Raw genomic sequence first — 26,867 nt, 5'->3', positions numbered from 1 at the left:
ATTTTATTTTTATTTCACAGTACTTATTTTTTTAAATTAAATTGTACAAAAACTGAGCAAAAAAAAAAATTTAATAGAAAAATAAAATAAAAATATTCCGTTATCGAACTTTGTTAGCATAAAGTGCACACGGCTTTTTTATTACCAATTTCCTGTCTTTTTGTTGGTTACGTTATTTGAAATCAGTTGATTGAGCTAGGTATTTCAACATCTCGCAGCGGATTTATTTTTTCATTATTTAGTTTATTCAGAGGTTTTAAAGCTATTTGTATGCTTTTTAATGGTTGACCATTTATTTTATCTGGGTATGTATTATACGTATGTGTGTGTGTGTATGTGTGCCATTTTTTCCTACGTAAGTGAACGTATAAAATGATTTTAACAAAATATTGGTCGTATTTTATCCAACCAAAATAAACAATTCTGCATAAATCTAATTTAGAAAAATGTTTCCAGTAAAGAAAAAATTAATTTATTTTAAATAAAAAAGTTTAGCTGTCTAATAGATAAGAAAATATTAATAATCACATAAGATGTTGCAATTAGAAATAATGTAGGTTCAAGCACAACTATAAATTAGCAATTTAGTCTTTCTACTTTAGATCGAAAGAAATTTTGTTTTTATCACCTGGATTCTATATTCCCATAGTTTTTGCAAAATAAGAAAAGAATACAATATATGATTTCGCTCACAGTTTCCAGCCGATGAACGGTTGCATAATATTTTATTATTTTAACAATTGTGTGATACATTTGGGATAGTCGTAACAGCCAAAAAATTCTATATCAAAAAGCTCTGCCGTGAACTACAATCAGGTTAATTCCTAATTTTGAATAATGTTCAAAGGGACTGGAATTGATATTACTGATCTTATTTAAGTAAAATTCCCTTCTTCTCAGTTTACATTAATATTTATTATAAAATTATTTCAGGAAATAGTCATTAAAAGTAAAGTTACACACTTAAATATTACAGACATCGATACGGTACAAGTAAAATCCATTACCATTTCTAAGCTGTGGGTTGTAAAGAATCTACCAGATTAAAAAGGAATTGTCACAGGAAAGTAATGAAAATTTTAATTAATTTTGCAACGGGAAGTGCAAGGTAAACATTCTATACCCGTTGTAATTTTATATAATCGTTATTTATTAATAGCAATCTCTGATAGGCCTATATCAATAACCATTACAACTTCAGGTAAAAAATAAATTACGATTTTTAACTAGATTTTTTAAAAATTATTATATAATTCAAGTTTTAATGTAATATTATTTACATTAAAAGTAAAGTAATATTAATATTATTATTATTATTAAAGTAAAGTAATATTATTTACAAAAAGTGATATTGTTCAGGGTGGAATTAATTACATAAAATCAATGTATATTTAACTGTTAAAGACCAATCGAAGTGTAATGGAACCAACCCTCTTCTTCTTCAACTTGTATATTTTTCTCCTGGTAATCATATCCTCCTCATATTATTTTTGTCACCACATACATCACCTTTCTTCTTTTCACTGCCACTTTGATATTATTCATTTTGTTATTAATTTTTACCGTCTTCTTCTTTATACATTTCGACTTGTTTTCCTTTTAAATCCCTTTCTTATTGTTAATCTTCATTTTCTACTTCTGCTTCTTATCTGATACTTTTGTCTCCGTTCTTTAAATTTTTCTTTCAGTTCCTTCAATTTTTTTTATCTTTTTTCTCCTTTACCTTCTGTACTTTTCCTCTCATTATTAAACATCTTTTCCTTTATCTTTTTTTCATCTCCTACTTTCCCCTTTATTATTTTTATTCTTACTTTATTTTTCTTTTATCTTACTTTTAGCTTTGCTTCCTTTTTCCTTTCACACCATTACCTTTTCTTCATCAAACTTTTCTTCGTTTTGCTATTTCACCTCTTTTTCATCATTTTGTCTCACGTTTTTAACTCCATCTCTTTCACATAATTTTTTATGTACAACAGTTTTTTTCTTTTAATTTGAATTTCTTATTTTTTCAACAAAAAAAAATTAGTAAGTGTTGTGAATTACAGTAATAAAAAAAACACTATATGTGGACACTATATGACTTCCTTGTACGCCTATTTAATTACATATATACATTTTTTGCAGCACTTCATTTAAACTTATTTCGTATGAAAGTAGATATGATCCTCTAATTCTTTAATAATTTGGACAGTTACTCAATTACTGAAATATTAGTTTTTATTACATCAAATATTTATACAATTATTAATCCAACAATTTTACGTGAAATATTAGGATAGAGTAAAAGTCCTTTTATTACTTGTATTACTGAATCAGTATTATTCGTATGTTCGTGAGTTGCTGATTAACAAAACTTTCAGATTTCTAGTGTTTCGTATAAATAAAAATTTATAATAATTAAACTACTCCGTTTAGTGAACTCCTGTGTACTGGTTACAAATGTTAATTTCGATCTTAGGGTGTAAAATATTCAGTTTTTAATATTGGATTATTTGGTGAGTAATCAAAAATGAAAAAGAAACAATCTGACAGGAAAAAGAAAGATAACATGAAGAAATATATCTCAAAAAAACGACAAGAAGATGAATATGAGGAGGAAAAAATGTTAAGAACAAGTGAAGAATAAAAACATTAAGAGAAGATCAGATCATAAGTATCAAGAGAAAAAAAATTTTAACCAAAAAAAAAAAAAACAAAGTAAGAAAATGTTGCAAACATAAAAAGAATAAAAACATTAAGAGAAGATGATAAATATAAAAAGGAAGCGAATGTTAAAATCAAAGAAAAATAGAGATTAAGAAAAGATGATAAATATAAAGAGGAAGAAAACCAAGACCAAGGAACAAGGATAAGACTAGGATAGAATAAAAATATTAAGAGAGGATGATGAAAATAAAGAGAGAAAAATTTGAAAACAAGAGAACGTGTACATAAATTAAGATCAGAAGAATTATATCAAACCAAAGAGACAAACAAAAAACAAATAAACGGAATGATGATCAACTCTGACTTAGGGAGAATATAGTCAGACAATATCAGAGGGGTAATGAAGTAAAAGATAAGAACTTTTTGCATTTTATTAAAGATCGGGCATGAATACCTCAGTGAATATGTTGTTCATGTGAGAGTCTATTTTTCAGTCCCTCTGTAGTTAACTTTAGATAAAATTAAACTAGAAAATCCAAAAATAATACTACTCTATATAATAATTTTCAATTAATATTAAATAATTAGATGTTTCACCTAATCTATTACATATACACATATGTAATAATGCGTATTAAATTGCATATACACATTTTTCAAAGTACTTACATTTTTATTTCACTAATAACTTCTGATTTTTTCATAATTATCTTGCTGCTTCAATACGTGTAATTTTATCTTTAGCGTTTCCGAGATCTGAAAACCGTTTCTTACACGTCACTTTATCGTATGTACGATAAAGTTTGTTTTGTATCTTGCTGCTATATGGAGGGCGACAAATTTTTTTTCCATGCATTTATCTGATCGTTCTGTTCAGATCCGTTATGATAAAGTAATTTGATTTTGTTTTCTTTAATATTTATATATTTTTAATTATCCTGTTTACATTTCGATGGGTTCTCTGTGTAAATCTTTGCTATCAGTTGCATCTTTATGCAACTGATAGCAAAGATCAATAAATTTCTACAAGAATATCTAATAAAAGTATTTCTAAAGAGTTTCTCTATAACTTGCATCTTTCTAAGGAAATAAATTTCTCTGGAATACTATTCGTAAAAAAGTGGCATTAATTTTACCCTGAAAACCTTCGTATTCTGAAAGCTACTCTGTTATATTGTTCGGATGACAAAAAAAAATTGGTGATATTTCTATCAGTGTGCTACTTTTTCTGTAATCATTTTTTTTTTTTGTCTTCAGTCATTTGACTGGTTTGATGCAGCTCTCCAAGATTCCCTATCTAGTGCTAGTCGTTTCATTTCAGTATACCCTCTACATCCTACATCCCCAACAATTTGTTTTACATACTCCAAACGTGGCCTGCCTACACAATTTTTCCCTTCTACCTGTCCTTCCAATATTAAAGCGACTATTCCAGGATGCCTTAGTATGTGGCCTATAAGTCTGTCTTTTCTTTTAACTATATTTTTCCAAATGCTTCTTTCTTCATCTATTTGCCGCAATACCTCTTCATTTGTCACTTTATCCACCCATCTGATTTTTAACATTCTCCTATAGCACCACATTTCAAAAGCTTCTAATCTTTTCTTCTCAGATATTCCGATTGTCCAAGTTTCACTTCCATATAAAGCGACACTCCAAACATACACTTTCAAAAATCTTTTCCTGACATTTAAATTAATTTTTGATGTAAACAAATTATATTTCTTACTGAAGGCTCGTTTAGCTTGTGCTATTCGGCATTTTATATCGCTCCTGCTTCGTCCATCTTTAGTAATTTTACTTCCCAAATAACAAAATTCTTCTACCTCCATAATCTTTTCTCCTCCTATTTTCACATTCAGTGGTCCATCTTTGTTATTTCTACTACATTTCATTACTTTTGTTTTGTTCTTGTTTATTTTCATGCGATAGTTCTTGCGTAGGACTTCATCTATGCCGTTCATTGTTTCTTCTAAATCCTTTTTACTCTCGGCTAGAATTACTATATCATCAGCAAATCGTAGCATCTTTATCTTTTCACCTTGTACTGTTACTCCGAATCTAAATTGTTCTTTCACATCATTAACTGCTAGTTCCATGTAAAGATTAAAAAGTAACGGAGATAGGGAACATCCTTGTCGGACTCCCTTTCTTATTAGGGCTTCTTTCTTATGTTCTTCAATTGTTATTGTTGCTGTTTGGTTCCTGTACATGTTAGCAATTGTTCTTCTATCTCTGTATTTGAACCCTAATTTTTTTAAAACGCTGAACATTATATTCCAATCTACGTTATCGAAAGCCTTTTCTAGGTCTATAAACGCCAAGTATGTTGGTTTGTTTTTCTTTAATCTTCCTTCTACTATTAATCTGAGGCCTAAAATTGCTTCCCTTGTCCCTATACTTTTTCTGAAACCAAATTGGTCTTCTCCTAACACTTCTTCCACTCTCCTCTCAATTCTTCTGTATAAAATTCTAGTTAAGATTTTTGATGCATGACTAGTTAAACTAATTGTTCTATATTCTTCACATTTATCTGCCCCTGCTTTCTTTGGTATCATAACTATAACACTTTTTTTGAAGTCTGATGGAAATTCCCCTTTTTCATAAATATTACACACCAGTTTGTATAATCTATCAATCGCTTCCTCACCTGCACTGCGCAGTAATTCTACAGGTATTCCGTCTATTCCAGGAGCCTTTCTGCCATTTAAATCTTTTAATGCTCTCTTAAATTCAGATCTCAGTATTGTTTCTCCCATTTCATCCTCCTCAACTTCCTCTTCTTGCTCTATAACACCATTTTCTAATTCATTTCCTCCGTATAACTCTTCAATATATTCCACCCATCTATCGACTTTACCTTTCGTATTATATATTGGTGTACCATCTTTGTTTAACACATTATTAGATTTTAATTTATGTACCCCAAAATTTTCCTTAACTTTCCTGTATGCTCCGTGTATTTTACCAATGTTCATTTCTCTTTCCACTTCTGAACACTTTTCTTTAATCCACTTTTCTTTCGCCAGTTTGCACTTCCTATTTATAGCATTATCCCTCTTGCGATGTCCTCCTCAAAAATCTTCTTTACCTCCTCTTCCTCAAGCTTCTCTAAATTCCACCGATTCATCTGACACCTTTTCTTCAGGTTTTTAAACCCCAATCTACATTTCATTATCACCAAATTATGGTCGCTATCAATGTCTGCTCCAGGGTAAGTTTTGCAGTCAACGAGTTGATTTCTAAATCTTTGCTTAACCATGATATAATCTATCTGATACCTTGCAGTATCGCCTGGCTTTTTCCAAGTGTATATTCTTCTATTATGATTTTTAAATTGGGTGTTGGCAATTACTAAATTATACTTCGTGCAAAACTCTATAAGTCGGTCCCCTCTTTCATTCCTTTTGCCCAGCCCATATTCACCCACTATATTTCCTTCCTTGCCTTTTCCAATGCTTGCATTCCAATCTCCAACTATTATTAAATTTTCATCTCCTTTTACGTGTTTAATTGCTTCATCAATCTCTTCGTATACACACTCTACCTCATCATCATCATGGGCGCTTGTAGGCATATAAACGTTAACAATCGTTGTCGGTTTAGGTTTTGATTTTATCCTTATTACAATGATTCTATCGCTATGCGTTTTGAAATACTCCACTCTCCTCCCTATCTTCTTGTTCATCACGAAACCTACCCTGTAATCATTATGGTATTTTTTTACTATACAAATTCATTTTAAATCCAAAAATATTAATAACTGATTACTTTCAACTTAATAAGTAATTTTGACTTCTTTGTACAAAGTAAAGGAAGTACTGTGATCATGAAAAATTTAGTTTTCAGATTTCAACGGAAATATCCATTTTGACCAACACTGAAACCATTTTGACTAGTTTCGGTGTGAAGTTTGTATAAAAATAAAAAAATTACATATTAGTGGTAGATACTTTAATTCGGATCTCTCAATAACTTTTAACTACCTCTTGAAATGATTAGGTAGGAACTCAGAGAGTAGGTTACGCATTGGTTTTCCGTTTATTTGTTTATAAAAGAAAAATTAATCATTGAACTATGTTATTTTATTTCATTTAAAAACCAAATAACCATTATACCTCTTCATTTTAAATGATCAATCAGTTCTTTAATATCTGTTTCAGATCTCGTCCATTTACTTCTCATAATATAATAGTGGAATATAAAAATTGCTTTTATAAACTTAACCAGCTTCTAAATAGTGCTTTTCTAATTTTTTTATGAGATCAATGTTATAGTTTATGTCTATGATAAATATGAGTCGAGTATGTTAGTTAAAAAACTTTTTATTTTATTTTCAACGAAGGAAAAATTTCGTTAATGATTTACTGTAGAGGAATAACATTTGTAGCGTATTCCAATTTATATCAACTACAGAGTATGAGAATATTTGGGTTTGCCAACTTTTGTTTATGTATTAATTTAGATATATTTGACATTACAGAACGTGTAGTTATATGTTTTTTTTTTTTATGATAAACTTTTATCATATCCTAAAAAAGCCATGATGTGAAAGCGTGGTAGCCAGATCAAGTGGGAAATTTAAGTTTTTAAAACTGTGTTACCTTGCCACGTTCCAGTTCAGTTGGTAATATATTACCAATTGTTCACATATAGCTGACAGGTAATTTTTTTATTATTATTATCACATTTTAACTATTGTAAATGCAAATTTTATTACTTCTTTCTAATGTATTATTTTTTAATGAATATTTATATTTATTTATTTTTAAATTTTGTTTGTAAAATTATATTACTTTTTTCTGTTATTCGTTATTTTCAAATTAAATATTTGAAGAATCTAACTTCCTGAACTGCTAACGGATTTTATAAAGTTTAATTTTTCCAGAAACTGAAGGCTACACTTCAGAATTTTAGAGTTTGATTTAGTTTGTTTGACAGTTTAATTTCTATTACATATGAAGTAAACATATGAGGGCGTATATGTTTTATATTAATATATCCTTTCATATAACAAACTTTTACATTTATCATGTTTTAACGTATCTAAATAGAATAATTTATTACAGGAATCCCTGCAGCATGAATTGTCCCTTTTTGAAAAATACCTAATGACAGGAGAAAAGAATAAAGAGTTTTTTTCAAGTATCAATCAAACTTTTAGTGGATTAAATGATTAAAATATAAAGCGATTTAAAAAGAAAAGTAATTGATATGTTTTTAATGGAGTTTTAGTTATAATTATTTAAAGAAATAAAAAAACTGGTATGGAATGTAGTGTACATACCAATTTTTTTTCCTTGTACGCCTATTAAATCACACATACAAATATTTTGCAGCACTTCATTTAAACTTATTTCATTTTAAAGTAAGATATCATCCTCCAATTCTTTAATAAGGTGGTCAGTTGCACAATTGCTGAAATATTAGTTTTTATTAACATCAAATATTTATACAATTATTAATCCAACAATCTTACGTGAAATATTAGGATAGAGTAAAAGTCCTTTTATTACTCGTATTACTGAATCAGTATTATTCGTATCTTCGTGAGTTGCTGATTAACAAAAGTTTCAGATTTTTAGTGTTTCGTATAAATAAAAATTTATAATAATTAAACTACTCCGTTTAGTGAACTCCTTTATACTGGTTACAAATGTTAATTTTGACCTTGTGTAAAATAATCAGTTCTTATTTTTGGATTAATTCGTGAATACGGGGAGGAAAAATATGTTAAGAACAAGGGAAAAATAAAAAAAATTGAGAGAAGATGATAAATATAAAGAAGTTGAAAATTTTTAAAACAAAGAAAGTATACAAAGGAAGAAAATGTAGCAAACCAAAAAATAAATAAACAAATAGAAAGAAAATGTAAAAAGCAAATAAAGAATAAAAGAATTAAGAAAAGATGATAAGTATAAAGAGGAAGAAAACGTTAAGACCAAGGAAAGAATAAAAATATTAAGAGAGGATGATGAATATAAAGAGAGAGACAATTTTAAAACTGGAGAACGTGTACACAAATTAAGATCAGAAGAATTATACGAAACCAAAGAGCGATTTAATGATTGGCAGCAAAAAACAGATAAACGAAATGACGATCACCTCCAACTTAGGAAGAATATTGTCCGACAATATCAGAGGAGTAATGAACTAAAAAATAAGATTTTTTTTGCAATTTATTAAAGATCGGTCATGTATGCCCGAAATTAAAAAATAATTCGATTTTAAATAATAATTTTCAGTTAATATTAAATAATCAGATGTTTCACCAAATTTATTACATACACACACTTGTAATAATGCCTATTAAATTACATATACACATTTCTATGTGTCCATAACATTTTATTTCACTAATTACTTAGCTTTTTTTTAAGACAGACGTGACTAGTGAGTTCTAGTAAAAATTTATCTTATACCAAATATAACCAAGTATTACATTGTAGGCTATATTATCTATAGTGTATTATCTTAGTATTGTCTCAAGAAGGAATATTTTTACTCGGTGTCGTTTTTAAATAAACGAAATAACCTTCTATAGAACGTTGCTATGGTCCAGCTACAAGGTGTTACTGCTAGCAACGATAAATCACGGCATGTTAACAATAATCTTCTATCTCATGTAAACCGTAGCCTATTAGGTAATAGAATAGGTCGGCTTCTTAAGTGCTCTGACAGGGAGCCTCGGAAATCGGCGCGGCGTAAGTTAATTAGAGACGAAATTATCGATAACTTGAGTACCTTTTCAGGAGCAGAGAGTGAAAGTGATATTACGGATTTTTGTGAGGCACCCCTCCTTGCCAAGCAATACCAGTATTGCGCATACAAAACGAAATTGTTAGTTGGCAGAACGATGAAATTCCAATGGCAAAAAAACGCCAACGCACAAATTATTCTGAACATAATATTTGCGTGCAATTAGCTGGTCCATCTACTTTTATTGTTCCTACATCAAATAAATTTTGCCTTCTTAAAAAATTGTTGACAACGAAGGTTTTCATGCAAAAACATTGAAGACCGACGCTATTTTTGTAACAAATGTTAATGTAATAACTAAATTGAAAAATTTTCTGTCACAATTATTTCCTAATTGTAATGTTATTAAATATAAATTAACAACAATGAAATCGGGCCACACGGTAAACGTTCTGCCAGTTAATTGTGAAACATGTAATATTATTAGGTCAAAAATGCTTGAAAACAATATCAGTCGCTATATATATAAACTTAAACATGAAAGACTGTTTAGAGTGGTCATGCGAGGCAAGCATCACTCGGAAGATAAATTAGTAATCATTGATGAATTGACGAGGTTAGGCCACAAGGTTAGAAACGTTACTAACGTTCTACATCGTCAAATGAAGAAACCACTGTCCCTTTATTTCGTAGATTGGGAACACAAAAATAATAATAAAGAAATTTTTGATGTGAAATCTCTCAACTATACAGTTGTAAGCTTTGAAGCTTTATATTTAAAAAAGAAGTGATCCAAAGCAAACGTTGCCAACACATTGGGCATACCAAAAATCTATGTAATCGTTCGCACCGTTGTGTAAAATGTGGTGCTGATCATGCCACCATAGTCTGTTCTAAGAAACCACAGTTTCCAGCTTCCTGCGTTAGCTGTGGTGATCAAATCCCAGCAAGTAACAAGTCTTTATTATAACCTTTAACCTCATAAAAAGCCGACGCGCAGATTCTCGTGACGCTTTATTATTGTAAAATTCAATTAATTCTTTGTATTCTTTTCTTTATTACAATACCATGCTTTAAACGCTTTCTCAGTATTCTGACATAATTTTGTAGTGTTAAAGAAATCCGTATTTGTATTGATAATTAGCTTAAAATCAGTGAAAATACCATATGAATAGTTATCTTTTATTTGTTCGTAAGATACATCGATTAATATGCTACTGCGCATGCGTAGAAAGACTAATTTACATTAAGTAGAAATTAAAGATCAATGCTATTGTAATATCTATCTAAACCAATATATAAAAAAAAACAACTGATTATGAATGATTAACTGCTGCTATAGGGAATCCCCTGACGTCATAGACACTATAGTATGTTAATACTATAAAATACATTTATAACAAATTATGAATTGTGAAGTAAAAGCTGTTTGATCGATAAATTTACTGTATTTTGCGGCTTTATATGAAATTATTTTAGTCTCACAAATCTAAAGGAACATACACAATAAAGAATCAGATGATTGCACTCCGTTTTCGCTGAAAGTAATGATGCCTGATTGATACAGAACCTCATCATAGTTTTTCTAAAATTTACAAGTTGAAGGAGTAGATTTATTAAAAAATTAATTGTGAAAAGTGGGTTTGAGGTGAATTGACATATACGAATTTCGCTCGCGTTAGTATCTCGAGAACGGTTAGACCTAGAAGCATGGGACTAGGACCTATAGTTCCGGGTGATCGCAAAGTATACTTTCAATTACGCCTTTCAAAATCGCGTTAAAAATGGCCTAGGACGTTTTCGAGATACGCCCTTTTTTTTATTTAATGAAAGATATATCTGTGAAATTCTGTTTCGTATTAAAATATTAAAAAAATAACATCAGCTGTCAATAATTAGCTATCACAACTACAAAATATTTTAAATCCATAACACCCGCTTTTTCTGAAAGTAATGATGACTGATTGAACATCATTATAAATTTTCAGCGTTAACTGAGTAGCTGTTAGATTATAAAAAACAACAATGATTTTGATGTTTGAACCGTAAATAATGATCCTTGTATACATTAAATAATGATCAATGTTATAACACCCATATCGGTGAAAGTAATGATGACCTACATCATCATCATAAATTAATCATGCTGTTTGCAGTTATAACATATGTTTTACTATGAATTTTCAGTAAATCAACTGTTTCAGCATGCAAATTTAACGTAAACACACATTCATCATTGAAAGTAGCCGTTCTTTAATGTACTCGAATAAACCCGTGAAAAGAGACACGAGGTTCAAGTGCAATTTGATTGTTGATACTTTGTTGTAATTTTGAAGGCATCTCAAAACCATACTTTACTATGTATTTTACAGTAAATTCACTCTTTCAGCGTGAAAATTTAACTGGAAACACAAGTTCATCCTGGAAAACATGACCTGAGGTTCAACCGCCAAAGAATGATTACTTTCATAGAAAGAAATGGCATGTGAACCTCGGGTTTCTATACTACTCCATTACTCTTTCGTATTTCCTAAAAAAAATTAGCCAAAATTTTCACCCCTTTTTTAAAATTACAACTTTATTTAGAATTATGGCAGTATTTTTATTTTTTCAAAAAATATTAAAACATTATTTTTTAAATTTATTATTACCCATTCGGGATTACTTTCTTAAAAATTAATTTTAGCCGAATGCTTCACCTTTAGTATTGGAGCCCTAAAAAAGAAAAAAATTGTAATGCTCAAAAAGTATTTTTTTTAACAATAAAAACAATAAAATAACTTAATTCCCTTTCCCTGATGAGAAATTTTCCAAATTTAAAAAAATAATCGAATGTTTTTTTTTTAAATTTATTTGAAATTAATTTTATTGAATATTTTAATTTTAATAATTTTGTTTATTGTTTTTTTCCTTTATTTTTTAAACAATGTTTAACAATTTCATTTTTCAATTTTTTTCTGTTCATATTTAAAAAAATTTATTTCCGGATTTTTTATGTCATCATCTACTTATCTAGTCATCATTATTAATTTAGAATATTACCGTATTCTAATTAAAAGGACTTGAGTTTATTTCTTAACACAATTTTAAGTGTTAGTTTTCGTGTCTAAATCATATCCGAACCGTAATATTAAAGTGCAATGAATATAATTTACAAAGATCTGTAATAATTATACCTTTACAGTAATATTATTTCTATTAACAATTTTGAATAACAAATTAGATCAACAGAAAAAGCAGAAAGAATATATAAATCATCCCCGAAAACAATTAATGACGACAACACTGAAGTTTTATTCGTTACCCTCCGCAGATATATTCGAAAGAAAATAACATGACCACCACATAACAAAAAGCACATTAAAATATTCATATTTTGAATATTTTCAGTAATTACATCAATAAAAAGTTAATAAAAATAGATTAACATTTTAAGAACTTGTAATATTAACTGGTAGCATTTTTAATAACGGAAAGTGTGAGGTAACTTTTTAGTGAAATTGTTATAATTAAGGAGGATCATACAAAGTTAAACAGGTGAATACAAAAGTGAAATTTTGGGTAAAATTAACCCAGAAAATAATTTTTTAACACAAATTAAGGGGTAAATTTAGTAGTTTTCTATGTAATCTGACCTGAAACATTGAATAAAATAGGTCTCAAAACTTTAATACTAGTAGTTTTCGGAAAAATCTGGGGTAAAAGACAAAAGATTGGGAGGTCAAAAATACACAATTTTATGTTTAGTGTAATATAACTTTGTTAAATGGTAATAAACACAAAAAAGTTTCAAATAAATTTGTAGAGAGTTTAGTATATAACTCAGAGGAGCATATATTACCTGTTGACAAGTTTAAACCGATTATTTTTTTATTCTATGTTGTTCCGCTGTTGGTTTTCAATTGCAGTTAATACATTTTTCTTAAAAAAAATTCCAATGTTCATAAAGGTACGTTTACCAAGGCTGAAATTGTATTCTAAACAAAATTCATAGACGCAATGACTAAGGTTTTTTTGCTACATATCCGACTAAGGTAGAGAGAGAATCGTCTATTAGAGTTCATAATGCTGTAAATTTATTACGAATAACTTTTTCAAAGAGATTCAGCTAGAGAATAGATATCACAGTTTATAAGTTCATTTACATGAATCCTATTGAAATGTTCTAGTACATTTATAAAGAAATAAATGAATGTATTTAATACATAATTATTATAGTATATAATACATAATTGTTGAAAGTATACTCTTAAAATTAATTAAACATTTAAATTATTGTAAATTAAATTAAATAACCTAGGTTACATCGGTTTTAAGTAAATTAATTTCTACAACAATTTCTTACCGTTTTATTTACTCATATTTTTTGAAATTGAATAAGACTACTTTCGTGTTATTCAAACATTGTCATTTTTCCTACCAGAAAGGGACTTAATTATACCTTTACTGCTGTTGTTTTTATAAAATTATTAACTAACTGAACTCTCTTTCAAGCAATTTATTTAAAATGAAATCAATGTGTATCCTGTTACCTAAATGATAAAATTCTATGGTACAGTTTTATTAAAAATAACGTAAATTAAAAAAACAAATTTTTATGCATTAATTAGCAGTAACGTTTTACTAAAAGCAGTTGTAAATCTGTATTGAAACGTTTTCCCAATAGCTTCTTGGTTTTAATTAATTTTTTATACAGATTTCATTTGTTTATTTTTGTGTAAAATGTACTATCGAACACTGACTGATGTATTTTCTGTATGAAGTTGAATTAATTTGTATGTTTTTTTAAATTTATAATAATATTAACATGATATTGTTTTAATGCATTTTAATGACCTAATTTATCTTATTTGTCTTTATTTTTTTCTGGATAATACTTTGTCGTGTTTATTTAAACCCTGCTTTAAATAATTATATTTTAATTGATAAACTAATCAGTCTTGTTCAATTAGCCAAAATCACTATTATTTGAGAGTGTTTTTTTGTATTTTATGATTTCTAAAAGATAGAATTATGATTTAAATTTGTATCAATTTCTGTATTTTATCAATTTAAGAGAATCTATCCAGAGCTTTTATAAATATTTTATTTACCTAAGAAAATAAGTAATAAAAAAAATAACAAATTAAGGTTTTAAATTTAATAATAATTTTTAAAAATAATAAAAGATTCACGTTTTTTATGGTTTATTTTGTAATCCTGTTTAGTTATTTAATTACTCTTGCACTCAATTACTCCTGTAATTAAAGGGAAGGTTATATTTTAAATTCAACACAACAAAGAAGAAGATCATCTTTTAGAAATTTTGTTCAGTTTGATTTACTTTGTTACAAGATTCTGGAAACTTAATTTTCGTTTATTCGAAAAACACACAAAATACGTTCCCAGAGTAAATAATGTAAAATATAAAAGTAAATTAAATAAAGAATGAACTTCTTGCTAGATAGGAAAACGACCCTCGTTTGAAATGTCAATAACGTTTCTATGAAAATATATATATATATATATTTTATTTCTGAATCTCAGAAATAATTTTCTTCTTAAATACAACTCAGCTTAAAAAAAGGAAGACGTGTGAATTAAGTCGAAGTGGGAAATCCGTGTGGCAAATTTAATGACGAAGGTTTTATCAGTTTTAAATTAACGTTAGACTTTCCACTGTGATTATCTAATACGATACTCTGCAATTTTTGTTAAACAATTATTTTTATAACTTTAAATATTTAAAAATAACTTGTTAGAAAGTATTGCAGTTAGGAATACTTATATTGTAGCGTTTGATAGGCATTATTTATTTATTCATATATTTATATTTCTTTTTCTTTCTTATATTTTAAAAATATATTTTATATACGGCATTTGATATATTTATAGTTCTAAAATTCATTTCGATAACCATATACCATAAATCATTTTTTATGCGTATTTCTAAATTTCAGTTATGAGAATCATATAGTGATTTATATAATTTAAGGCGGTTTAACCAGTTACCCAAAATATAATTTCATAAAAATTGATAAAAAAATACAATAATACACGTTCAACTAATTATTAATTTTTTTCTGAGTTATCTAACGGACGTTTTTGTTTCATTGAATAATAAAATTAAATATCTTTCTTAAAAGGATTCTATTCTAAGTATATATATTGTAATCTTATTTATATATATATTATTATTATTATTATTATTATTATTATTATTATTATTATTATTATTATTATTATTATTATTATTATTATGTGTATATATTATTATTTTTTTTTTTTTTTAATTACGAAAATTTACGATTTTACCTTCTAAAAAGGTCAAAAAATAAGATTTTCTTTTAACTTTCTGGTATCTGAAAAATAGATGTTCGAATTTTTTAAATGAATTACCAAAATAAAACTTAGACTTATATTTAATTTTAATTAGTGAGAATAATCTCTTGCAGAACTTAGTTTAATTAGCGACACAAAAAATTACACTATAAATTTAACTGTCTCTCTATTTGCTGTTTAGCCTCCGGAACCACTGAAAGGTATTTACTTCAGAGGATGATTGAGAATAATATGTATGAATGTAAACGAAGTGTTGTAGTCTTGTACAGTCTCAGATCAACCATTCCTGAGATGTGTAGTTAATTGAAACCCAACCACCAAAGAACACCGGTATCCACGATCTAATATTCAAATCCGTATAAAATTAACAGGATCTGAATCTTAGAACTTCCGACTTCGAAATCAGCTCTTCTGCGATGACGAGTTCACCACTAAACCAACCCGGTGGGTTGGCCTATAAACTTAACTATAAACGTTGTGTAATTCTTTTCACTTAAATACGGTTTGATTTTTTTTTTTTTTGTTTTAATTTAGAATCGCAAAAACGTATACGTTTTTGGGATACTTAAGAAAGAAAAAAGTTACAAGAAAAATTTTAATCAAAGTATTTACTATAATTGTTTAATCTTTTTATGTAATATGGGAGAATATAAATATTAAAAAAATAAAATGAACTGTAAATGATTACAATTTTCTGCTGAATGCTTATTATTCTAAAAACCCTAAAAATAGAGTTAAACGAATGAATTTTATTCGAAATCTTCCTGAAAGTTCAGTGAATACAGCAGTAAAATTATTATTTAAATCGATCTTGGATGTTATTTCAGAATTTTGTGTATAAATTGGAAGATAGGATTTGTTTTAAGTAGAAAGTGAAAGAATATTTAAATTAAGATGTTTTCATTATTCTATGAAATTGCGTTTTTCACATTTAGTGGGAAATTGGATAAGCTGTATCATAGTTAGCACAAAATATTATATACATGGTAGCATTATTTTTAATAAATATCTATACATATCGTTAATTTATAACAATTTTTTTTTATGTTCTAACTATTAAGGAGAAGGCTATGTGATATTTTTAACCTAGTAAACTTTTCTCTTGTTACTGTAATTTCTTTTTGGCTTGATCTCATACAAAAATTTATATTCTTTAGCTAAGAGAGTATTTCTATCCTTTTTTAGGGTTAAAATAATGTAAACTTCAGTCTACGCTTTTAAATCTACTGCATCAAAAAGAATGGGATTATGTAAGTATTAACTTTAATAAACAGTTGGATTTTTATTTATGAAAGCAACTTAAAAAAAAAAACAGGGTAATGCAGTATTATTTTTCATTATAATTTTATTATGCCTGCTTTATTAGATTTTATTCGTACTATGTGTATTAGTTTGGGTTATGTGTATTAGGTGTATTAGTTTTACATTCTATCTGTGGAGCTATTTGAATATGATTTTTATACCGTCTGATCCAAGTATCATACTCGCGCTCGCGCACGCGCGCACACACACACAGACACACACACACACACACACACACACACACACACACACACACATACACACTCTCTTTCAGTTTTTTTATTTTTTTAAATGGATTTAGTAAGGTGAAAACGAATGTAAATCGCTGAAAAGTCAAAATTTTAAATGTTTATTATTTCTTTATATACACATTTTTCCATTTCCTTTATAAAATAAAACAAATAAAAAACTGTTACGATAAGTTTTAATAATTTCTTTTTTATCTTAAAATAATCAAATTTTTGGAAAAACGTTTATTTTTAAATTAAAAGATACAATCATTTTTTTAATTATTTTAATATAATACACCTTTAAAAAAAAATTAAATCCTAAATCCAAATTATACTTACTCATGTGATCTTATTTATTTATTTTTTAACTAGCAGACTTCGCAATGTGCTTCACTAATGCTAGATTTGAGTATATATATATATATATATATATAGATTAAATGAACACAGTTTAAAGTTTGTTAAACAATAGAAAACTGAACATTACGGAACTTCACAAATTTAACCTTTCACTTTATAAAAGTCAGAAAGTAAATAAATCCAATTGCAAAAAAGCACTGCCTATCGGATTTAATTCAAACTAATCACTATGAATAGTAGTCAGTTCAAAATACACCTAACTTTCTCTCTACTGGTCAGATCGAGAATTTCATTAGCTATAAACCTTCTCCGGACAACGCGGACCACTTTTCAAAAACCCGCGCGTAGATCGGTCCAGTAGTTTTTTAGTCTGTAGCGGACACTCATACGAACATTGCCTTTTATATATATCTATATATATAGAAGAAGAAAGTGTGTTTGTATATTTGTTTGTTTCACAAATATCTCGACACCCGGGCCAACTAGCGGGTATAGTTTTATGTAAAAATTTTCCTTTCCACGTAAATAATATATATTCTGATATGAGCCAAATCGGTCTATAAATACTATTTTAGAATTTTTCTAAATATCTCAACCCCCAGCGGCACCTAGCGAGTCATTTTATTGCAAAAATATTTATTTTCATGTAACTATATATATTTTGAGTATGAGCCAAATCAGACCATAAATACATGTTTTCGTAATATCTGGACTCCAGCGCCACTTAGCGGGTCCAAAGTAATTCAGAAACCTTCGCGGGCGTGCAAAGTTTCATCGCAATCAGATGAATAGTATAGGAACGCCTAACGGGACAAACAAACTAAATTTAATTTGTATTTATATAGATTTCTTAACTGGCAGAGTGATAACATCAGCCACCCCATTGATAGCAACCAAGAAGATCAGTACAATTAGGAAAGATCTCTGTGGGACACCGTTTTCAATTTTGAAGGTCTTTGAAAGTACTCCATTTGCTCAAACACGTATTGTCCATTTACTCAGAAAATTAGCTGTATGCAATATGAATATATTGCATACAGCTAATTTTCTATCCGTTAACATCGTTCTGTAACGAGGTAGCAATTATCCTCTCCTTCCAAGCCATTTCATAAGCCTTTTCAATGTATAAGGTCACTGCAAGGAGATGTTCCTTGGAGGCGAATGCCTCGCACACATCTGTCTGTACAGATACTACGTTGTCCATGGTAGGATCTCTTTTCTCCGAATCCGTATTGGTACTGGGAGAGGAATTGGATTCTCTCCAGATGCCATTTCAGTCTATTATTTATCATCTTCTCCATCATCTTGCAAAGTGTGAACGTTAGAGTAATCGGTTGGTAGTTCTTTGCTGAATTGATGTCACGATTAGTCTTAACCACAGGGATGACTACAGCCTCCCTCCAGACGTCCAGAAACAATCTTTCCTCCAAGATAATGTTAAACAGGTGTAAAAGATGTTGAAGACCCTCATTAGAAAGTTTCCGTATGAAGGCATACAGTACTCTATCAGGCCCAGAGCTAGAAGACTTTAGACGTGCAAGTACATCTCGTAATTCACTCATGGTGAGAGAGGCGTTCAGATCCCGGTTGATGTTATCCCGTCGAAGTATGTCCTCTAAACTGAATTCAGGGCTATTTTTAATCCTCAGAAAATTTTTATCAAGTTTTTAGTCGCTCGAGTTCCGTGAAAAACTGTCACCCAGAATATTCGCAATATCGTAAGGGTTGTGAATTACGCAACTATTCTTAACCAGATCATGTACATGATTGGTCTTATACGTTCCCTTGATTTTTGATATTGTTCCTTACCTCACTCATAGGAGTGTGTCTATTAAACGAGGCAAAGAAATTGCACTACGCTAGACGTTTACTATTTTTATATGTCCTTCTAGCCTTCGAGCGTCGTTTTTTATATTTGACAAAGGCTGCCTCATTCCGATACCGTTTGTATCTGTTAAAAGCATTCTTTGACGCCTTAATCGCTAATTTCATTGTTAACATTCATTTTTTCATCAGGGAATACGTTTCTTACCAATGAATCCAGATGTTTTGGGTATACTGAGTTCAGCAGTACGCATCACAAGATCCGCAAAGTCCTTAATGTATTAATTTATTTGAGCTCCGTCACCAATCAAATGTAAGTCTTCAATGTTTTCAGTAACCAGTTCCTTAAATCTATCCCAGTTAGCGTGCTGCAGTAGCCACCTAGGGTTCGCTATTCTTGAAATATCGGTTACACTGCAGTGTTTTATCGCTGTTTCAATAGGGAAGTGGTCACTGCCGTGTAGTTCATGTAAGACTCCCCATTCGTAGCGGTGGGCTGAGGAGGTATCACAGATTGTTAGACCAATGGCACTAAAAGTTCCATATGAACTGTTGAGATGTGTATATGGGTCCAGGTTCGGAGAAACAAGATCCGGCTTCTCAAGGAATCTTTCCACTAACTTAACCCTAGCGTCCAACTTATTACAGCCCCAGCTGATGCTGTGAGCAATAAATCACCCATCAGTAGAAATGGTTTTGGCAGTTGCCTAACAACGTCCGTCTGTTCCTCTACAGTGAAATCCAGACTGCTGGGGAGATAGATATTACATACTTTAAATGTTCCAGGAGCAAGCGTCAAAGTCACAGCTACAGCTTGAAGGCTAGTATGCAGATGAATTTGTCTATAGGCTAGTTGATTACTATTGAAGTTGGCTACACCACTGCTGGCGTAGGAGATATCCAACCTGTTTTTAAGAAAACGACATTGTAACCTTTCAGAACTACGTAGTGGTTATCCTTAAAATTACTCTCTTGCAGGCATATCAGGGAAGGACTGAGTCGATTGATTAGAAACTGTAAATTTTCTCTCTGGGGTGGAGTAACCTTGATATTCCATTGTAGGATTGGATCACGGAAATGGTGAATTTTGTCTGTATATAAGAAGTTCTCCGCAAAGGCGACTAAACACTAATATCAGCGAGCGGGCTACCGTCAAGAGGTAACTCGGCGGTGCCGCGGTACTGTTACTACAATCCTCATCAGACATGCTCGTAGCTTCAGCAGCTTCAATTGACTCAGTAGTCGAGACATGACGCGCCAATTTATTTATTACACGCATGAATCTATTTTAATACTTCTTTCTGGTAGTTTCAGGTATGTTTCCCGAAGCATACGTATCACTTCTATCGTATTAAATGTGTAATCTCGTGATAACTCTATACTGCTGAGTTACCCCTGCAGCGTTACAGGAAGCTTCTGAAGTCTACGTAATTCAAGACATAAGGGTTATCCTTGGCTTGCAGGATCTCTGCTAGGGGTTCTAGGCCCGCGTCAAGCCTGCCATCATCCTTTTTTTGGCTTCTTGAATCTTGTTTTGCTGACAGGTCTCTGACTAGGAAGATCGTTTAGAGCCCCTACTGCATTCCAATGTCTCCCTGATGATCGTATGTACTAGAGTTGGTGGACAGTGCCCTCTTCTGCGCCTTATTCGGAGCATGTGGAGATTAGCAAAGATTAGGAAAACCAATCTCTGAAATCTGGTCTGTACTCCCTTGAGATGTTCCTAGGCTGCAAGGGTTTTCCTCTTGCAGGTTGCAATTTTTCGCTACATGCCCTGGTTGTTTACAGAGGAAGCAGGATACAGCATCGCCCAAGAGTTATATCTAGTACTATGAATACTAGGTTAAGTCCATGGTGCTTGGTAACTTTATAAGATCTTCAGGGTGTACATATACATGGCGAGAAAAACTCAGGACATGTTCATAGCTCGGTTCTGGGACAACACGCAGGGAGCCGACCTATAATATAATAGCCGACCTAAGGCGGATGCCAGAACGCTTAAGTTCTTCCTCTAATATCTCATTCGGAATAACTGGGAACACACTAGAGAGGACTACTCTTTTGAATTTGGTTAACAATGGGCAAATCTCCAGGAGGTGGTTCCCAGCATTAACTTTATTGTGGTTCTCGGTAATTGATTTAAAAAGATCAATATTCGCCAAGTAGATACACACCCGCTTCATAAAGATCGTAGATGCATATAGCATATTCTTAGGAGTAACCAGTTTACTAATATATAAAATCTTTCTTTATATAAATAATATCAGTGTATTATTTAAAAATTTTAAAATAGACTGTTAAAATTGATTGTTTGTTGACAGTGCACAGTTTAAATTATTTTATTACGCTCGCATTAATTAATTTCATACATTAACTTTGTACTGTTAATATCCCAAGAGTGTTAAGCAAGCAACATTTAAGTCTTTTACTTTTATAAGACAGTTTAGATTTCACAGCAATAGTTAATAAGGATTATTTCTTTAAATGAAATAATATATCCAGTTAATCTTATTTCGTAAACGATTTTTTAAATTAGTAAACAATAATAATAATAATAATAATAATAATAATTATTATTATTATTATTATTATTATTATTATTATTATTATTATTATTATTATTATTATTATTATTATTATTATTAATTAATAATTATTATTATTAAGAAAGAGGTTCCGTCTAAGAAATGACATTACTGCTGATCTGGATAATGGAAATGAAGAAAAGATAGTTGCTTATTTACACGCCAGTGGACTTCTTAGAAGTCTATAAAAGTGAGAAATTTAAAGCTGTAATAAAGAGTCCCTGAGAAGTAGTTTCATTTATATATGGGAGTCTCGAAGCGTGGCACGTATAGTGACGGGAGGTAGCTCTCTTGCCTAGGCCACCCTGGCTCGTCTGCATTCAAGAGCAGTGAGTCGGGGTGTGTCCGATGATGGCATGGGGGACCCTCATGGACTGAGGGCGTGAGGCTATGGGTGGGCGTGGTGCATGCCTGTAGTCTATTTATAAGGAGTCAACTGCCACCCTGGCGTGACTGATATACTGCTCAACAGCGGTTCTGGTCGCCCCGAGGGTGCTTAAACAAACTAAAAACGAGACACATAAAAGAAAGAAATGGTATTGATATCTTGTATTTTAATTTTATGGTCTTTTGAGAACCTTATCTCAAATTTTAATAACGGGGCCCTTTACACCCCGTACAACCATAAGTGTTGTTTTTGTCTTGTTGTGGTGATTAATGTTTCTGTGTAGATTGTGCTTTTAATTAAAATGTAAGGGCCCTTTACACCCTTACATATGACGATCCTGATGGTGATACTAATTTCTTTTAAAAATGTGACGAGGTGTTAGTAGTCGATGCCCGTAAAAATACATAAAAAAAAAAAAATAATAATAATAATAATAATGATAATGATAATGATAATGATAACAATAATAATAACAATAATAATTAATTAATTAATTAATTAGTAATATTATCAGTATTGACAATAACTGGTTCTTGAGGTGGGAACCCCAATGAATGAGCGCACACCATACACCTGTTGGTGGATGACCCTTCTCTAAGGGCACGTACCAACATGAAGGCGTTAGCTAACGCGCGATTGCAGAAGGGCCTTCATAAGGTAAACACAATTTTCATGTTGTGTACACATTCTAACCGCGTTTTTTATGAGCACGCGTTGTGACGCTTGAGTTGCGGTTTTGGCTACCAACGCGCGATTAGTGCGCGCTCTAGAACACACTGTTGTGTGACTTATCTGTTTGTCTCAACGCACGCTTTGTCATTTTTGTTTTGTCATCCTTCCATCACACAAGTCGATACTAGTTGTAAAATTGACAACGAACGGTTCGATACGAACGTTTTATAGACAAAATTGAAAAACGGCCTGCCGGCAAGTATATAATTTGAATAGTTGATGTTATTTTGTTATTGTCAAGTGTATTTTAAACGGGACACATTTTGCAGATCTTATTTTATGAGAGGCCTGCACTGTTTATTGACTACATGTAGTTACAAATACAATAATCGCTATATATGACAATTTCATAATATTTAGTGACTGTTGGGTTCGGAAAACTTATCTTTAACACACAATTATTTTCATGTAACACAAAATTATTTTTGTCATTAATGATAAAACTTATACGTATGCTTTTATTTTATAATTATTAATATTTATATCTTCTGGTCCTGCCGTAGCAGTATTCTCTAATAAAATATTCTGCATACTACCTCTCTCTTGATTTGCAGATAAACTTCCACGTCGTACATCAGTTTTTTGTGACGCTCGGTAGTAGGGCATCGTAAATGTATTTCCAAATCTGTAACCATCCCGTTTCTGACTTAATTGTCTAAAACACAAGTTTGAATTACTTCTTCCGCGAAATATGAGTTTACATTTAATGGTCTGTAGAATACTCATCATTTGTTTGTCGTTATGACATGTGGTTTCAAAATAGCGACGTGATCTTGTTAATTTGTAATTGAAGTTTTCTTTTTATATCATGTCAACGTATGATATTGCCAGAGATTCCGAAGTCATCATTCCCTAAATATTCATGCGGCAAAGCTGTTGCGTCACCACTAGATATCAGTCGATCAGGAATTTTTTAAATAATACAAGCTAATAATTTTACAATAATGATTCTTGAAAAATTAATGAGTCGCTGCTCTTCCATATGCTAAAATACCTACTAAGAAGTAATTATAATTAGCATACTGCTAACAGTATGATAGAGAAATATTTGTTGTAGTGGAAGTTTAGAGAGTCACTGTATCGGTAAATTGTATGATATTCTTATATGATTTCCATCGACAGGGCCAATGCAATTCGGAAAATTAACATATTTGTAGAATCCGTCTGCAATTTCTTCTCACTTCTCTTCTCTTTTGTAAGTTCTGGCATTGTTTGTCAATCATTTCCAAATTACTGAACAAACGTTCCATACTATTTAGTGACTGTAGACTTGCCAGTCCGGTAATTATATTGAAGATGACCAAATGAACATCATGTAGCCAAATAACTGATTTATTAATTATACATCAACAGAACAAAATTGAATTACAAAAACAAAATTGCATAGTTGTTTTCTGACTGCATATATTATTACTAGATTCTCAATTAAAAAAGAAGTGGAAAAGTGTTCGAGTAATTTTGGAAGGGAGTTAAAGAAACAAAAAAAAATCATGAGGATGTGCAGCTAGTGCAGGAAATACTTATTACTACTTTAAACTTTAAACGTTAACCTTTTTTTAAAAAACTGTTTAATAACAAGCAATCTAGTCAACCAGAAAGCCGAAACCGACGCAACCGATCTCGAAAATTTAATGAAAAATATCCTGCTCAGACAATTTTTTAGTATTACAAAATAAGAATTAAAAATGAACCCCGTGAATAAACGATTCTCAGATCTTTTGGCGAGGAGTGTGTTAACGAGGGAAAAACATGAAAAAGAAAATAATAACCAGGATGATGATAAATGGTTTTTATGTCATTGTATAAAGAACAAAAAAACGAACCTGATCATGACCGAATCAGAACGAAAATACAAATAATAGAAGTGTTACAACCAGCGCAGGATTTTTATCATCGGCCAATCAATCGGCAATCAATCACCGATTCATCATCCATATAGTTTCATCGAAACCCTAATAATAAGTATAATCAAGGCTATCCAACGTTTCTATCAAGTACTTCAAACATATTTGTACGTACACAGTAATAAAATTATATCAAATTAACGGTTTTTTTAAAAAAAGTGTTAACAACAAGCAATCTAGACAACCAGACAGCCAAAACTGTCGCAATCTATATTGAACACGTAATAAACCGACATATTAAATAACAAGAATCTACATACACATTCGGAATTTGTCAAAGAATTTCTGATCGTATTCCCATAGTTTAGGATAAAGTGTTACAAAAAAAACTTCGTAGTAGTTTATCTCGTAAAACTGGATGCACCCAGAACTCTCTCTCTGCCTTTGCCAACATCTTCGGTATCGACAATGTAGGTACCACTGAAGAAGGATTTCGAAAACTCCATAAACTTTATAAATGTAATGAGAAATTTGAAATAAATTCTACATATTTTCGGAGGGAAAAGTTATTTATGAAAATTCTACATCTCAGAAACCAAAACAATATGTAATCATTATTCAGCAATATGTAATGAATAATGTTTGTATTTTAGGAAACAACTGGTCGTTCAGTTCTTGGTAATCAGTGTTCATTAAGCGAATACCTCTTACACTATCAGAATATCTTGTAATTTGTTGTTCAAAAAACGTTAGATTAGTCATTGAAAATCGATATTTAATTGATGTTTAACGTAAACCGTTTCTTGTAGCAGTATATTACTCTAATTCTTCTACATATCTACTCTAATAATGTCGGTTACATATTTCAGACAAAATAACATTATAAAAGTACATAATTTTTGTCATAAATTACAATTAATACTTTCTAAATTGGAACCCAGTGCACCTGAAGTATTCAACGCCTTTACCATTTTCAATTTCTTCTTCCAAGGATAAATATCACGGGGAATTTCTTTCTTTATGGCTTGTCTAGGAATGTTCCCTATTCAAGCGTTTGTAGATAAGCCTATGGGTTAAATTTGAAATTGTACATTATTTGGTATGCCCCCTATGCTTTTAATTATACTTAAATCTTGGAGTATCATAAACATATTTTATTTTGAGAAGTAATTAGTTTCTATAAACTAGGAATAGTAGTAATAATAAGAGTAGTATGTTATAAATTATAGAGTAAATTAACTAGCTTACCTAGAACAATCCAGATTACAATAATATTTCCAGTAATTGCAACGACAAGCATTGGAACAAACAGTAATATCCAAATAGCTTTTTGCCACCAAATTAAATGGAACGGTGGCGTTTGATTTCCAAATAAACAATCTACAAATAAATTTCTTGTTTCTAAATTATGAGAATCTTGTAAAATTATTGATAAAATACGTAAAAGTTCACTGCTGTTTAATGTTGATAGATTTTTGTCTGGAAGAGTAGTCACTGTACAGTTGTAAAGGCGATCTATGCCCCCATTTTCTTCTCCCATATCTACTTTTTATCCTGAAACAAATAATATAAACAAATAAAGTTAAAGATGTAAAATATTTATTGTTATAGTAATATTCAAGTAGCTTTTTATTTAGTTATACGTACCGAAAATATTAATGGATAATGAAATTATATAAAAACTATATATAATGTCAACCCCAAAGCTAAATTCCCAGTGTTACTTATCATCCGAAACTTAATTAGAACTGAACTCTAAAATTTAAAGGGAGGGTATCTAGCTACATAAGCATTAGCTGTAGTCATAACAACAAGACACCACTAACTACTATACTCAGCTTTAGGTAGCATCTCTTAATCGATTAAGCGAACAAGCAATTGTTATTTATTGCATTATAGGAGCTTGAATGATTTTCACATATTATTATTACAGAGT

At 30.3% G+C, this 26,867-nt stretch overlaps 1 protein-coding gene across 1 annotated transcript in view; it reads right to left on the bottom strand.

Moving 5' to 3' along the window:
* The window catches only part of TkR86C (Tachykinin-like receptor at 86C), a 439,993-nt gene extending 413,632 nt beyond the window's left edge, over positions 1–26,361 (bottom strand). Inside the window, exon 1 of the mRNA XM_075354794.1 lies at positions 26,180–26,361. Coding sequence (XP_075210909.1) covers positions 26,180–26,231 — 52 coding nt within the window. The 5' untranslated portion in view covers positions 26,232–26,361. The remainder of the gene's footprint in view (positions 1–26,179) is intronic.
* Between the last annotated feature and the right edge of the window lie 506 nt (positions 26,362–26,867).

This window comes from Lycorma delicatula, chromosome 1, assembly GCF_047948215.1.
Source record: "Lycorma delicatula isolate Av1 chromosome 1, ASM4794821v1, whole genome shotgun sequence".
NCBI classification, from domain to species: Eukaryota; Metazoa; Arthropoda; class Insecta; order Hemiptera; family Fulgoridae; genus Lycorma; species Lycorma delicatula.
The sequence above is the reverse complement of the archived record's forward strand: the minus strand, read 5'-3'. Positions and strand labels throughout refer to the sequence as shown.